Source organism: Antedon bifida, chromosome 1 (genome assembly GCF_963402885.1).
Source record: "Antedon bifida chromosome 1, ecAntBifi1.1, whole genome shotgun sequence".
Taxonomy (NCBI): Eukaryota; Metazoa; Echinodermata; class Crinoidea; order Comatulida; family Antedonidae; genus Antedon; species Antedon bifida.
In genome coordinates this window covers 18,584,161-18,600,862 of record NC_136226.1, presented here as the reverse complement: position 1 = coordinate 18,600,862, position 16,702 = coordinate 18,584,161, and the positions used below count along the sequence as shown (strand labels likewise).

The 16,702-nt window shown below is 35.2% G+C and overlaps 2 protein-coding genes across 2 annotated transcripts in view; one reads left to right on the top strand and one right to left on the bottom strand.

Annotated features, from left to right (window-relative positions):
* Positions 1-476: 476 nt before the first annotated feature.
* On the bottom strand, positions 477-11,094 carry LOC144835172 (uncharacterized). Its single transcript, XM_078690236.1, has 7 exons — positions 10,962-11,094; positions 5,488-5,592; positions 3,719-3,817; positions 3,135-3,233; positions 2,277-2,378; positions 1,958-2,038; positions 477-1,588 (listed from the first exon to the last, which is right to left on the bottom strand). The coding sequence occupies exons 1-7, from the start codon at positions 11,082-11,084 to the stop codon at positions 608-610; spliced, it is 1,590 nt and encodes a 529-aa protein (XP_078546362.1). The 5' UTR covers positions 11,085-11,094; the 3' UTR covers positions 477-607.
* A 3,346-nt stretch (positions 11,095-14,440) lies between these two features.
* The window catches only part of LOC144835152 (uncharacterized), a 2,601-nt gene continuing 339 nt past the window's right edge, over positions 14,441-16,702 (top strand). The window contains exons 1-5 of the mRNA XM_078690214.1: positions 14,441-14,777; positions 14,941-15,444; positions 15,558-15,859; positions 15,977-16,284; positions 16,663-16,702. The exon at positions 16,663-16,702 is cut by the window's right edge and continues 339 nt beyond it. Of these exons, the coding sequence (XP_078546340.1) occupies positions 14,441-14,777; positions 14,941-15,444; positions 15,558-15,859; positions 15,977-16,284; positions 16,663-16,702 (1,491 nt within the window). The remainder of the gene's footprint in view (positions 14,778-14,940; positions 15,445-15,557; positions 15,860-15,976; positions 16,285-16,662) is intronic.

Here is a 16,702-nt window from a genome sequence, read left to right as displayed (position 1 = left end):
ATTACTCCATGGTTAAAGATAAACAATATAAATATAAACAGTTCTATTATACAGTTAAATATTACTACTACTCTTACTATACTAATTTATTGCGCCATCAAATTTGCTCGATTTACAAAAAAACGGCATGTCAAGGTTTGAAAATCTGTAAAGAAATAAGATAAAATGTGTCCCGATTAACCAGACCTACTTCAACCAAGGACTTGCAACTGGATTATAACAGTCCTTGCATCACCTGTGACTTGAACCCAACTTCTTAATTATTATCTAAGTATCATGGCAAATTTCAAAATACAATTTGACGATGTTTTTTACCCGAAGTTGTATATGTAATGGAAAATATTAATTCTGAAAAACGACACTTTCGTAAAAGATACAGTACAGGTGATTATACTTGTACATAGCCAACTTATGGATCAATCATCATCAATAGTAGCACAGTGATTTGTGATAAAAAAATAACACCATAGCTCTGCTATACAATTAAGTACAATTTCTAATACGCTAATGAATAATTGTCTTGCGGAAGTGCATGAGTCGTCTAGCCTAGTGTGTTGTAATCTCTTTGAGTTAACACATTTTGCCACCCATGCCATCCTGTCTCGTGTCAATTATGTAAGTCTGGAATTGGAACATTAAACAGAATGTTTCCTGTAGTATTTGTAGGTTCTTTCTGGCTGGTTTTCGGAGATGTTGGCATTCGTACAGCAGCGACGCTTTTTCTTCTAGTTTTCTCCTCCTCGTCTGCAGATTCGTCCAGAAGTGATTGCCGTCTGATGAATAATCCACTGCTCTTTCTGCGTGTTCTTGATGATGTTTGTGGGATGGGTAACGAAGTTTGTGGTGGGGTTGGTGACGACATTTGTGGAGGTCGAGGCGTCAATGGTGAACGCGCTAATGGCGAGATGTTGGGAGGGTTTGGTGTGGATGTGTGTCGTCGCCTGTGGACTTTCGACAAACTAGGAGAAGCAGCCATTGGTCTTGGAATAGGTAATCCTTTTTGAGTGACAATGTCCCGAGGTGTCATGGGTCGAGAATTGTAGTCTGATTCTAATGACGTTTGTTTTCGTAAATTGCTCATGCTGTCTTTTCTCTGTGACGCCTCTTCCACTAGTTCAACCATACTTGCATCTCTACGTGGTCGGTTCATTGGTGTTCCTGGTCGTGATGAAGGATTGGATTCAGGTGACAATTCCTCATCATAAAATAATTCTTCATCTTCACCGTCACTCGAATAATACCCATTTCTTGATGATATTGGCATGTCCATAGAAGAACTTCGCGTTGTCATAGAAGTTCTGGAAAAAGACCTTTTTGAAACTGGACTTGGCATTTTTGCAAAGTCAATCCGTGGCTTGTGTTCGTTCGACAGTTTAGTCGTGCTCCCTCCATTAAGTAACCCGTAAACGCGTTCAAGTTCATTTGTCAGTTTCATGATGACACCTAGGTCTTTACAGTGTTGCGCTTGTAACTGTTGTTCAAAGTATGTAATTTCCTCCTGCAGTTTATCCTCGTAGTATTGAACAAGTTTCTTTTTCATACGCGCCATTTTGGACTTGAGCACCTTAGTTTCAACTGTGTCCTTTTCCTAAAAAATAAACACATTTGAAAATGACATGACACGATTGGAAGGTTAGTGCAGGAGAATTTTATTGGCAGTTCACCATATTCTCGGTGATGCATCTAAAATTCTCCAGTATCATAAGATTATTTGGTTATATAACACATATATCACATGTGTTTCACATGTATCTCATAGTACCATATAGGCCTACTACCATAAACCTAACCCTTACATGATGCAGGAGAACCACCACCTGATATGCCGTATTACCACATATATGTGGAGAAATACAACACAGAGAATCGTGTGGTGGTACATGATGAACAGATTCGACAGGTTGTTGTTATTTTTACGTTTGAAATTGAATTGAAGGTATTGATATCTAATGCTTACCTTCTTTGAGTGATTTCTTAACACTTCCATACAACCAGTATGACGCTGCTCGATAGCGTATTCTATCGGTGTTTTACCAACCTAGAATTAAAAAACATATATAGATCATACTTAGCATACTGTACCTTAATACAGAAATACAAAAAAGTATTTGCCGCTGTTTTAGGAAATAACTTAGTAAGTGGCTTTAGGTGAATGATGGAAATATACCTCATTATAGGTGGTCCTTGCTAGAAGATGGTGAAGATGACGAAGGCAAAGGCGACGACAATGAGGATTTACGTTATGATAGTGCTAAAAAAAAACAATTGACAATTACCTGACTCTTAGCGTCCGGATCACAACCTAGTCTTATTAAAAGTTTGACAACCTCTTCTTGTCCAGTCCACGATGCTATATGTAGAGCATTGACACCAATTGGCTTAAAAGTAGATAAAGATATTCAGTGTATGGTAAAATTTGTTAAAATTCTCTCAAGAAATCTCTCAAGAATAGTACTATATTGAAAGTTGCTTTTGAATATACCTTTGGAACCCCTTATGAATAATTTATATGCCGTTTTTCAATTCTATTATTGTTATGATTGCCTGGACACTGCAGTGCTAGTGACATGTTTGTCATTAAGAAAATCTGTCTTTTCACTGTTACAGAGAATGTCAGTAGCAAAAATGAAATGATAGAATGTATTATGGTATCACCATTTGAATCATCCAGGCTCCATAACAAAATGATGGCAATCCTGAGATGATCTGATACTGGTGTTTTTTGTGTCTGCCTTTTTTATTTAAACTTATTTATGCAATTTATTTGGTAACTATGGACATCCGTTTCCGAAATAAAGGTAAAATAAAGGAAATGAATGAATGAATGCGCTTATGTAAAATAAATAATCATTAAAATCAGCTGAATCGACCAATAGGTTAATTTCTCTCACAACAATGGTCACCCAATGATTACAATTCAACAAGAATATGAATTATTAGGAATTGATTTCTATGTTTTTATTCTGCATGTATAAGGTATACATAATACCTAATGCTAAAAAATGTATTGTCAGAAATTATAAATACAAGTGGTTGATTACTGCACAAGAGTCTCCTCATATTACTCAGTTCTTTCAGAAACATTTCAAATGAAAAAAAGAAAATGACTATGATGACGGCAGATTGTAAAATACCTTTATAACTTCATTTCCATCACACCCTGCGCCGACAAGGATTCTTGTTGCATCCGTGTTTCCATTTCCAGCAGCGCACATTAAAGTAGTATATCCTTGCTATTATTATGAACAAAAGCACATTAAATGATTATACATTTGATAAGATGTTACATGCGTGTTATCTTTTCATGTACATTGTGACGGAAAGTGAAGTAGATGATACCAACATTACTGAAAAAAGTACAAATGTGTAATGCAGTATTGTAATTGTGTAATAGCTTTGCGTCAGAGTATTGAGTAATTGGTCAGATATTTTGCCCTACTCTGACGTAATTTGTACTTTATACTAAGTAAATTGAGAATACTTGTGAAAAAATACGCAAGTAATTCTCGGGTGGGACTCGAACCCAAGACCTCCAGAAAGCTACTCCACAGTAGTTACTAACATTTACAATCCTGTTGGTGCATAACCCGCTGCTTACTTAGGCTCGATGGTCTAGAGGTATGAACGCCAGGCTAGTGATCTGGAGGTCGAGTCCCACCCGAGAATTGTAAAAATAATATAAATTAAAAAAAAAGAAAAAAAAAAGTAGTTTACATACCATCGTCTGTATTGTGACGTCAGCACCGAGTGACAATAACAAGTACATGCATTTTCGGTGACCGGCTAAACATGCTTCATGAAGAGGCGTTAATCCACGCTGTAAATGATTTAACACAAATAAACAGTCGGAGTTGTCTCTTCAACGTCATCGTCGATTTATTGCATCATTACCATCAGTATTATCTATTTAGCATCATCTTCCTTCATTCACTATCATCATTAGCAAATATTTATTGGTCAAATTCTCTTTTCACAGGAAAGTACATAAATGAACTAACATTCAAAAGCTGTATATAGTCTAACTTCATCGTAATCCGTATCATCATGTTCACAGTCATCGTCGCGTCATAATTATGTACAATTTTACCGTTAAAAAAAATTCAACTCGCCAATTACAGAATGGATAAACTATTTTATAATTTACTAACAATTATACCCGCCCCAGGGCGGGTTTAAAAATGAGTTTAAAGCCTTCTCAGTACATAACACCCGACGCCAGTATATCCCTATACTCACCAACCTCCACCCCTCTCCAATAACACCACACACTCTTTTTTAAAAACAAATTCTTCCCAGGACAAATTTCAATTCAACTTTACCTTCAATGAGAGTATACATAGCTGTGATAGGCCTATGGTTTAAGTAAGTTGTAAAATGTGTAAATGAATAGGTGTCATATTGGCTGATAATTAAAATATCTAATTTTGATACTGCGGCCCCAGCCTTCTTTCTCCTCTCACCATTACCAGCCACAATCAACAAACCTTCCCCTGGACAGTTCAAATGTAGTAACTTTTCCTAGTACAATTCCAATCATCTTATACTTCATTACGCCAGTATTTCCGCCCCCTCCTCCTCTCTCCCAACACACCTCAGATACTGGGTGATGTGTTTAAGACGTTTCCAGTACAAATTATGTTAGCCATCACTCCCAACCCATAATCCATCAGTCGTAGTTTTCAAATGTAGTTTAAAACATTCCCAATACATTTTCAGTCATGGTGATAGGCCACCACCCCAAACTCCCATCCCCTTTCCAAAGATAATTAAAATACAATTTCTGGTCAATTTGATAGCCTACTACCCCTAGCCTAAGCAAAATCCCCACCATCCCCTCAACTCCATCTCCCACACCATATCTCCCCACCCCCTCTCCCACCATATCCACTACTTTTGAAATGTAGTTTAAAACCTTCCCGGTACAATTGCGGTCATTTTGATACCCCATATGTATGGTTACGTGAAGAAACAGAAATTTGTATAATGAACTGAAACATTGAAAGTGGGAAAAAGTGGGCCATTTTGATCCCATTTTGACCTCTAACTTGGATTCTAGATGGCGGATGATGTTCAAATATAGTTTAGAACTTTCCCGGTACAATTGCGGTCCTTTTGATACCCCATATGTAAGGTTACTTGCAGTAACAAAAATGTGTATAACGAACAAACAAACACACAAACGTAAACTCTCTGACTTATAATATAGATTGTGCAAACTAGTCGATCGTGAGTTACAACCCTGGCACTAGGTCAGGAACCCTGGACACTTGGATTGGAACCAAACCACCATGCAGGCTACAGCTTCTCCACGCGAACAAAATACTGTCTTAATGATAGTAGGCGGCGTAGGCCAATATCTATTATCGCCATTATCAGCATCAATTTGTTTATCATATCACAATCAACAATTTAATTTGCATCACTGCCATCGTCAAAATTCCTTAATATTATATTGCTTATGATATCTTATTCGTAAGCCTACCTTACCTTACTCTTAGCATTGATGTGCCATGTTAGTCCTTTTGAAACGCCAGCCAGTATGATTGCAGCACTGCCACTGTTCGCTGCCCAATGAAGCACAGTTCGCTCATTCTAAAAATACAAATTACATTTGACTTTCTAACCAATATTCACATTGTATTGCATTTTAGCAATAAGAAATATTATGATAACAAAAAGAAATAGAATGACAATTAATCTTGTACTCGCAAACTTATTTTCGACCTTTTAAGCTTTGTTTAATGAAATATTTTGAACAAACAAGTTTAGTGTACCAACCCAAATTAGATGTTAATTAAGATTAGGCCTATTTTGCAAGCCAAATAAAAAGAGTGTTTTCAAAGATTTGATTGAAAGAACTTAATTGAAGGAAATCAAATCGTTGGGCGGGAAATCTGAATTTCTTCATTTAAGACTAGGAAGCCTTAAGCTAAACGTCTAATTCTGCACGTCCGTTAAAATAACAGCTCTGGTTATACTATAAAACAAATTTTGGCTTTGCACAATTACAGTACATACATAATTTACCTTGTTTTGGATACCTTATCTGATTTGATCAAACGCGGCACTTATCGGAACAAAGGTATACACTGAATATATGATGATAAGAAGGTAATGAGATCAACGTCCAAATGGATGACCCTCGTTCAGATTGATGTAAATATATAGTTCCAAACTGGTAAGGCTAAGTACAAGATTTCAACATTAATATGTTTCCATCCATGCTAAAATGCTATATGCATGAAAACTTGTCTATATCATATATGATTTTACATATGTAAACTAGAAATAAACTAACCCGTCACAGTAGTTTCCGTTATCTTTCTTTTCCCCTCACAAAAGTATGCTCCCTATCGGGCAATGATTGAATATGCGTCATACGAATGTCTTAAATAATTTTGTCGGATATTGGAGTACTGTTTTAAATGATTTAGTCACGTCTCTTAGTTATTTTACCCCACACTAAACCTAGCCTAGTTAATTACATCCATGTTGTCACTTTACAGAGATTCATAAAATAAAACAAAATATAAAATACAACAACTACAATTTAAAGAGAAACGTAATTAAAGGAAGCAGTGTTTATTTTGAATTTTGTTGAGAAAACGATACTGAAAATTGACTCCACATGGCAACATTAATTGTTAAGGTCTTTCAGAGGATTAGTTCCCGACACTAAAAACCACACCACACGTAGTCTCACGTCACCGGATATAGCTACGTACACCCTTTGCGACACTGGCAGAGCTTGATCATTTTTGTTGGTGTCTCAATATCAGATCAGATGTGCTGCGCGTTCTGCGTGACGCATCTAGAACAGGGCGCACGTGCCATAGTTACATAATACTATAACAACACTCACAAAACAAAAACTAGCAGTTCTTCGCTGGAAGCTAAACCAGTAACATCGTTTTAATAATCGTCTCGCAAAAATCTCTTGAATAATTTTTACTACTTACTACAATATTCATAAATTGTCTCATCAGTAAGTTAAAACTTTTTATGCAAACTATTTGAATAGGCATATGCAAGAAAGTATAAATCATTGCAGAGTTTGGCTTTCAGTAGCGTAGGCATAATGTGTACTTTAGCCTAATATCACCACTGAATATAACTGATTAAGTAATTATTGCCGAATGTTTAATTAATAGTTAAGTCGCACAAAATAATATTTTTACATTTCTTTTTACGATAAAGCAATGGATAGTTCTAATGCCAACGTAGAATATACACGTCCGTCGTCTGTCACTGTTACTAGACTACTTGACGATCTTGTAAGATTAGCAGTAGAAAATCTGCACAATACTAAGAAGAGTGGGCCTATTAACGACAGCAAAGTATTTACGACTGTCGTCAAACCAATTGCCATCAATAATCATATGCCAACAGCTAACGCTGGGACATCTGGAGGCACAACGTATGTGCTTAATAGAAGATTCACATTTGAAGAATATTTGTCTACTTTGGTAAAGACAACGGATGGAATTGATTGGCCTAAAAGAGAAGGTAATTTAAAATTGGTAGACCATGCAGTAACTTTGAACGTCAAGTTGTTTGGGTTTTTTTTAATTATTTATATTTTTTTTTAAAGAAAAAGAAATAAATGTTAATTTTCATTGGATTTAATTGAATATTGTTTGCCATTTATTTATTTACTTGATTCATCATCAGGTTTAAAGAACATCATCGATGGGAATGAAATAAGCCATTCAAAGACGACTGAACCACAGGCTAAGAAGCCCGTCGACATCATCGATGATAGCAAAAGAAAGCAACTACAAACGACTGAACCGCGTGCTAAGAAACCCGTCGACATCATCGATGATAGCAAAAGAAAGCAACTACAAACGACTGAACCACAGGCTAAGAAACCCGTCGACATCATCGATGATAGCAAAAGAAAGCAACTACAAACGACTGAACCGCGTGCTAAGAAACCCGTCGACATCATCGATGATAGCAAAAGAAAGCAACTACAAACGACTGAACCACAGGCTAAGAAACCCGTCGACATCATCGATGATAGCAAAAGAAAGCAACTACAAACGACTGAACCACGTGCTAAGAAACCCGTCGACATCATCGATGATAGCAAAAGAAAGCATCTACAAACGACTGAATCACAGGCTAAGAAACCCGTCGACATCATCGATGATAGCGAAAAAAGGCATTTACAAACGACTGAACCAAAGACTAAGGAACCAGTCGACATCACTGGTGATAACAAAAGAAGGCATCTACAAACGACTGAACCACAGGCTAAGAAACCCGTCGACATCATCGATGATAGCGAAAAAAAGCATCTGAAAATGATTGAATCACAGACCAAAAGTTCCGTCGACATCATCGATGATAGCGAAAAAAAGCGTCTACAAACGACTGAACCAAAGACTAGGGAACCAGTCAACATCACCGGTGATAACAAAAGAAAGTATCTGAAAATGATTGAACCACAGACCAAAAGGTCCGCAGACATCAATGATGATAGCGAAAGAAAGCATATGGCAACCACTGAACAGACTAAGGAACCAGTCGAAATCACCGGTGATAACAAAAGAAAGTATCTGAAAATGATTGAACCACAGACCAAAAGGTCCGCAGACATCAATGATGATAGCGAAAGAAAGCATATGGCAACCACTGAACAGACTAAGGAACCAGTCGACAACATTGATGATAATGTTCAACCACCTCAAAGTAATTCAAAGAGATTCTAAAGGCGTAGGATATACTCACTAGAAATTGTTCAAATGTTATCATTTTTATCAGTAAGATTGTGTTTATCATTACACAGGATTCAAATTACTGCACTCATTCAGAAGAAAAATTAGGAAGATATTTAAGAACGATAACGAATATTTAGATGGTTATAATAAAATTGATGAAGAAAATTTGGAACCAATCTACAATCGTCATGATTCTAAGCCGCATTGCTTAGGCTCTGGTTCTTCTGGCGTAGTAAACCTCATGGTATTTACTGAAGGTGATCAGAAGATGTTAGTGGCAGTTAAGTCTTTCCCTTGTGAAGATTCATTATCAAGAAAAAAGAAAAGAAAAATGAATAAGAAGATAACTAGAGAACTGAAGGTAATTCTTATTACTGTAATGTTTCCCGAACTTCTCCATTTACAATGAAAGTTTTTACAGTACATGTCTCTGAATATTATTGTAAATAAATCAAAGCACATTTACTTTTTGTCACAGTTTATGGACAGACTTCGTGAAATTCCAGAGTTTCCAGAAATCTATGGTGTCTGTAAGAATCAAAGTGGATATCACATAATCATGGAATTTATTGGCAATAAAGAGATCAGACGGTCACAGACTATCCTTGATGAGTTTCAAAAACAACACAACAATGGGTTTCCTTACACAAACAGAAGACGGGATATCATGTGGATGAACGTTTTCCTGGACATCGTCAGAGGCATTCGCAAAATGCATGAAGAGGGTATTATTCACTGCGACATTGCTCCAAGGAATGTTCTTTTATACAAGAATAAATATAAAAGGTAATAATAACATTCATAATAGTAAAGTTTAACCTGTAAATTTAAAAGATGTAGATCGAATAATGTTTACCACAAGGAGCATTTTGCATTCACTATAAAATTATTAACTGTCCATATTAAAAATAACAAATCTTAGACATATTTCTTGATATGCAGATGTCTAAACCATTAGAACACTGGGTCTTTCATGGTATACAATATAATTAATTTTTTACAGGACTGCTGCGAAAGTTATTGACTTAGGAATTGCTTGTGAAAAGGAAAATCCGCGATGGGTTTCACTTGGCCGATTCCGACGAAAGTCAACAACAGACAGAATTATGGACCTAAACAGCTTTGTTGCGCCCGAGTTTGCGAATGGTACCTGTTGGAGCAGGGGTGGACATTTTTCAACAGCCACGGATGTATGGTCATTCGGAAACATGCTGGATGCAACAACGCCATTCGTCACTGTACGCACTAAAGCAAAACTACAAACGTTAATTGAAGGATGCACAGTAGAAGATCCTACCTTAAGAATAACAACGGAACAAATCCAATCAAAGTTGGAAACCTTAATTCTGAAAATACAGATGGAATATCCTAGATTCATATAGTCTACATTGTAGTTGATATCATTATTAATACCTTATCATGTTTATATTTAATGTTGTTATGTGGATCTCCAAGTAGTTATAATAAATGTTCAGTATTTTTTATATTATTTGTGAAGAGAATAATGTACAGGTATTTGTGACAGCTAAAATATTAATATCCGGAATGGTGTCAAATAAGCGAACTTTTAAGCGTCAAGGTATTCATTCAGAAACAAGAATACACTTTCTTAACGCCTAACGTTCAAAATACAAGCTTTGTTATATGATTCACTGATAAATTAAAGTTAGCTTTTGGCGTGAGTCGTAATCCTATTTAGACACAAATATGACAAATACAACTCGACATTAAAAAAAAAACAAAGAAACGTGAATCAGATTTATGTACATATATAATTGACATATAGATATATCTTACATACACAGACACAATATTTGATCCATTGAAATTATACAAAATTGAAAATCTCTTCAGAAAGAAAATCATCATCAATCATCTGACATTACTTTTTCTCTAATCTTTGCCTTTGACCTTGCAATTTCATTCAAATGCAGTAAATACAATTCCCAAACCCAAATAGTGTATACACATTTCTATAGTTACAAAGTTTATTGTTATTTTTGGTTACATAAAAGCTTCTGCAAACATCGAAACCTTTTTAAAATAATGTTCACTTTATTTCCGCAACAATGAAATTTCAAAAATCGATTTGGTTGCAGACTTACTTGTGACCAGAAATCATTAAGTTTGATATTAACGCTGTTCTCCATAAAGCTGAATGTGAACATGCACAATACGATACTATTATAGCATTATTACTTCATTGAATGTGTTTAAAAACAATGCACGACTTACTTTATCTTTTTGCAACACATCCGCACCATCATTTAAAAGTTGTTTAAATCTTCCAACATCAGCAACTTTGGCGGAATAAAGCAGTTCAGAAATAGTATCTGTATCGTCCTGTTCACTTCCCATTGTATGTATTTCACAGCTCAAACTTGACATTAATTTTAAGAAAACATTCAACAAATGTACTTCGATCAGACGACAAGTAGGCCTAAGCAGACTGTAACGTTGCGGTACTCATAGTGTGGACATGACTTTGACCCCATAAGCAATATACACTGATATTTGTTTGATCTAACCTCATCGATACTATCAAAACATGTGTTCTATTGACACAAAGTTTGATACAAATAATCGTAAGTGCCCCTTCGACCTCGTTAGTGTAGTCATCTGACGTGCTATATTTACATTATATACGGCATACCGTGCAGAAAAGTTGACATTGTCATTCAATTTCTTTTTTAAATGCATGTTGTGTAATGGGAATTGTTTGTGCTGGGTGATTTTAACGCTGTAGACTACTTGGTAAAGCTAGTAATATTGGTTTTGACAACTTATCAACTCATCGGTTCCTATACGGACATGGTGTTATTAATGATAGTGGTCAAGTGTTATTGAAATTGATGATGAATGATGAATAATAAGCTTTTTGCCTGTAATACAGCACTTCAATCATAAAATTCGCCATGTAACAACACACACAATGTATGATAAAAACATGGGATGCTGGTAGAGTAACAAACGAAACTAAGCCATATTATAGACTTCATCTTTGTAAAACTCGTTTCAAAAGTACTTTAACAAATAGTACAGCATATCTTGGCACTAGAACCATCAGTGATCACAAAATAGTGTGTGCTCAATTTAATCTAAATATGCGTGTACTAACTTTTAAGAAAAGTAAATACACAACTAAGCTTAATTGTTCATTGTTCATAAGCGCTGAACATTATTACGCCGGTCATTTTTTGCATCAAACACGTATAGAAACATACTCCCATAATGCAGCTAGTAATCAGCGCAAAGTTGTGTCTAGATCAAAGACATCCTTACGATACAAGCAATGCGACAGAGTTGGATTCGAACCGCGATCTCACGATCGGTAGTCCAACGTCCAACACACTGCGCCACACACCCTAATGTGTCAATGAGTAAATTATTAACAGTAACTGTAGTGCTGCACAGAAAACAATTGGTATAGTTACAATGATAGACGTAATTATGTACAAGACAATCAATTGTCAAAACTCACTGTTGAGAGATCTGAGTACGCCGTCATTTAAACTCGTGTAATGCCAAGAAAGATCGAAGTTTATTGCGTACGTATATATTAATAAGAAAAAAATTTCTAAACGATTGAAAAACATTGAAGAAAAAAAGCAAAGAAATTGATCGATAGTATCACTACTACAAATGAAACAAAGAAAATGTTTGATACTGTAAAATTACTCTGCGCAAACAAGAAAACTAACGACATATTTTTAACAGAAAATGGCGGTAGTATGATTTATTCAAATCAAAAGAAAGCGGAAATTGAACCAATATATGCATTTGATGGTCCACCAAGAAAGTTAAACTACCCAATAACTGTCAGTGAAGTGGCTAATGCTGCTTCCTCTTTAAAAAATAATAGATTGCACCAGAATTGAGTAAGTATGTAAGTGATGAGGTTTCGTTTGGTTGGTTGTGTTTTATGCTTGCTAAAATAATATACATCTACAGAGTATAACTGAAGGTTTAATCACACCACTGCAAAAACCCGGAAAACCGAAAGGACCATGAAAAAGGCCTCCTACATTGAGCAACATTATTCACTAAGTAGGCCTAATGTAATTGACTATAAACGTATTGAAGAAAACGTTAGCACTTATACAGGACCCTTCCAAAGTAGCTGTAGCTGTGCTGGCTGATATTATATAGGCGCAAAGACTATTAACATCTATAGTCAAAGAAAAGAAAGAGGAATTCTACAAAATGAGTTTAGACATGTCTTCTGCGTTTGATCTAAACAATTTTGAATCTGTATTAGGTTCGTTTCAAGGCGATTGTTTGTCGGGACTTGTTTTGACTATCACATTTGCAGGAGCTTTGTATTAGTTAAGAACTACTTTCAGACCTAATCCACAAATTTACATGAAATGTTTTCCGCTTGAATTCTACGATGCAGGCGATATTTCTTTCTTATGATTTATTAATGAAAGCAAGACTGAGTTTAACTATGTGTTTAGTAAGGACCCAAACTCTGAAGTATGGAGGTATCATAAGGTTTTAGGCTCACTCTTAGATACCACAAAGGATATTAAGCATATAATTATATTAGCAAATGTAGCATTTAACAACTTTAATAATGCGTGGCTTAAGAAAAATATTGCAACTAATTTGAAACTTAAGTTATATAATGTATTAGTTGTATATATTTTATTGTATAATTACAATAGCTCGTCAGCTCCCAAGCTTAATAAAGAAAATTGATACTTGTCATAAAACTTAAAACATAGTTCCAAACTTGTAAGGCAAGTTACTAAAAGATTTCAACATTAATATGTTCCCACCAATGCTAAAATGCTATATGTATGAAAATCTGTCTATATCATATATGATTGTACATATGTAAACTAGAAACAAACTAAACCGTCATAGTTTCCATTATCTTTCTTTTCCCCTACAAAATTCAGACACAAAGGTATGCTCCTATCGGGCATTGACTGAATATAGCGTAGTACGTAGTAAGAATATCTTAAATAATTTTTGTCGGATATTTGAGTACTGTTTTAAATGATTTAGCCACCTCTATTTTACCCACACTAAACCTAGCCTAGTTAATTAAATCCAGGTTGTCACTTTACCGAGTTACACATAAATTAAAACTAAATATAATAAAACTACAATTAATTAAAACGTATAGATAGTTTATTGATACTGAAAAGTGACCACACTAGGATTAGTTCCCCACACCACGCGTAGTCTCACCAAATATAGCTATGTACAGTACCCTTTGCGACACTTTGCAGCAGAGAAAGATCTTACTGATCATTGTTGGTGTCTCAATCATGTGTTACGCGTTCTGCGTGACGCGTCTCGAACAGGGCGCACGTGCCATAGTTACAGATACTATAACAACACTCACAAAACAAAAACCAACAGTTCTTCGCTGGAAGCTAAACCAGTAACATCGTTTTAATAATCGTCTCGCAAATATCTAGAATAATTTGTTACTACTTACTACAATTTTTATAAATTGTCACTTTTCAGTAAGTTTAAACTTTTTATGCAAAATATTTGAATATTCATTATGCAAGAAAGTTTAAATCTTTGCAGAGTTTGGCTTTCCGTAGCGTAGGCATAGTCTGTACTTTTATAGCCTAATATTAATAAGATAATAAGACCACTGATTGTTATAACTGATCATGTAATTATTGCCGAATGTTTAATTAATATTTAAGTCGCACAAAATAAATGTTTACATTTCTTTTTACGAAAAAGCAATGGATAGTTCTAATGCCAAAGTAGAATATACATGTCCGTCGTCTGTCACTGTTACTAAACTACTTGATGATCTTGTAAGATTAGCCGTAGAAAATCTGCACAATACTAAGAAGAGTAGGCCTATTAACGACAGCAAAGTATTTACGACTGTCGTCAAACCAATTGTCTTCAATAACCATATGCCAACAGCTGACGCTGGGACATCTGGAGACACAACGTATGTGCTTAATAGAAGATTCACATTTGAAGAATATTTGTCTACTTTGGTAAAGCCAATTGAGACAACGGATGGAATTGATTGGCCTAAAAGAGAAGATGGTGAACCAGATGCAACAGGTAATTTGAAATTGGTAGACCATGCAGTAACTTTGAACGTCATGTTGTTTGCTTTATTATTATTATTATTTTATTTTTTTTTAAAGGAAAAGAAATAAATGTTATTTTGCATTGGATTTAATTGAATATTGTTTGCCATTTATTTATTTACTTGATTCATCAGGTTTAAAGAACATCATCGATGGAAATGAAATAAGCCATTCAAAGACGACTGAACCACAGGCTAAGAAACCCGTCGACATCATCGATGATAGCAAAAGAAAGCAACTACAAACGACTGAACCACAGGCTAAGAAACCCGTCGACATCATCGATGATAGCAAAAGAAAGCAACTACAAACGACTGAATCAAAGACTAAGGAACCAGTCAACATCACCGGTGATAACAAAAGAAAGTATCTGAAAATGATTGAACCACAGACCAAAATGTCCGTCGACATCATCGATGATAGCGACAAAAAGCATCTACAAAAGACAGAACCAAAGACTAAGGAACAAGTCGACATCACCGGTGATAACAAAAGAAAGTATCTGAAAATGATTGAACCACAGACCAAAAGGTCCGTCGACATCATCGATGATAGCGAAAGAAAGCATATGGCAACCACTGAACCAAAGACTAAGGAACCAGTCGACAACATTGATGATAATGTTCAACCACCTCAAAGTAATTCAAAGAGATTCTAAAGGCGTAGATAAAAATCACTAGAAATTGTTTAAATGTAATTTTTATAGGCCTATCTACCATGGTTTTTAAAAATTGTGTTTATCATTACACAGGATTAAAATTACTGCACTCATTCAGAAGAAAAATTAGGAGGATATTTAAGAACGATAACCGAGCATCCGAATATTTAGATGGTTATAATAAAATTGATGAAGAAAATTTGGAACCAATCTACAATCGTCATGATTCTAAGCCGCATTGCTTAGGCTCTGGTTCTTCTGGCGTAGTAAACCTCATGGTACTTACTGAAGGTGATCAGAAGATGTTAGTGGCAGTTAAGTCTTTCCCTTGTGAAGATTCATTATCAAGAAAAAAGAAAAGAAAAATGAATAAGAAGATAACTAGAGAACTGAAGGTAATTCTTATTACTATAATGTTTCCCGAACTTCTCCATTTACAATGAAAGTTTTTACAGTACATGTCTCTGAATATTTATGTAAATGAATAAAAGCACATTTACTTTTTGTCACAGTTTATGGACAGACTTCGTGAAATTCCAGAGTTTCCAGAAATCTATGGTGTCTGCAAGAATCGAAGTGGCTATCATATAATCATGGAATTCATTGGCAATAAAGAGATCAGACGGTCACAGACTATCCTTGATGAGTTTCATAAACAACACAACAATGGGTTTCCTTACACAAACAGAAGACGGGATATCATGTGGATGAACGTTTTCCTGGACATCATCAGAGCCATTCGCAAAATGCACGAAGAGGGTATTATTCACTGCGACATTGCTCCAAGGAATGTTCTTTTATACAAGAATAAATATAAAAGGTAATAATAATAATACCCATAACATAACCTCCATGATACTGTATCAGTAAAGTTTAAACTTTAAATTTAAAAGATGCTGGTTAAGGTTTACCACAAACAGCATTTAGCATTCACTTAAATGTGATAACCTGACCAATTACATAAACAAATCATAGACATGATGACTCTAAATAAAAGCACAACAATACAAAAATATAAACATTAAAAAACAAGAAAGAAAAATTCTAAATTTGAAACGATAAAGATGAGGAAGTTGATAAGAATGCGAAAAAGCCGCCCCAATTCGAACTCGAAACGTTCTGTTTTATATTCAGAAGTTCTAACCATTAGACCACCACTGGGTCTTTCACGGTATACAATATAATTATGTTTTTACAGGACTGCTGCGAAAGTTATTGACTTAGGACTTGCTTGTGAA

Excerpts from the sequence above, each read along its gene's own strand:
- LOC144835172 (XM_078690236.1), bottom strand. The coding sequence starts at position 11,084 with ATGGGAAGTGAACAGGACGATACAGATACTATTTCTGAACTGCTTTAT. Across the intron at positions 2,379-3,134 it reads ATGGAAATGAAGTTATAAAG|CCAATTGGTGTCAATGCTCT; the intron begins GTATTTTACAAT and ends TCTACTTTTAAG. Across the intron at positions 2,039-2,276 it reads ATCCGGACGCTAAGAGTCAG|GTTGGTAAAACACCGATAGA; the intron begins GTAATTGTCAAT and ends TTTTAATTCTAG.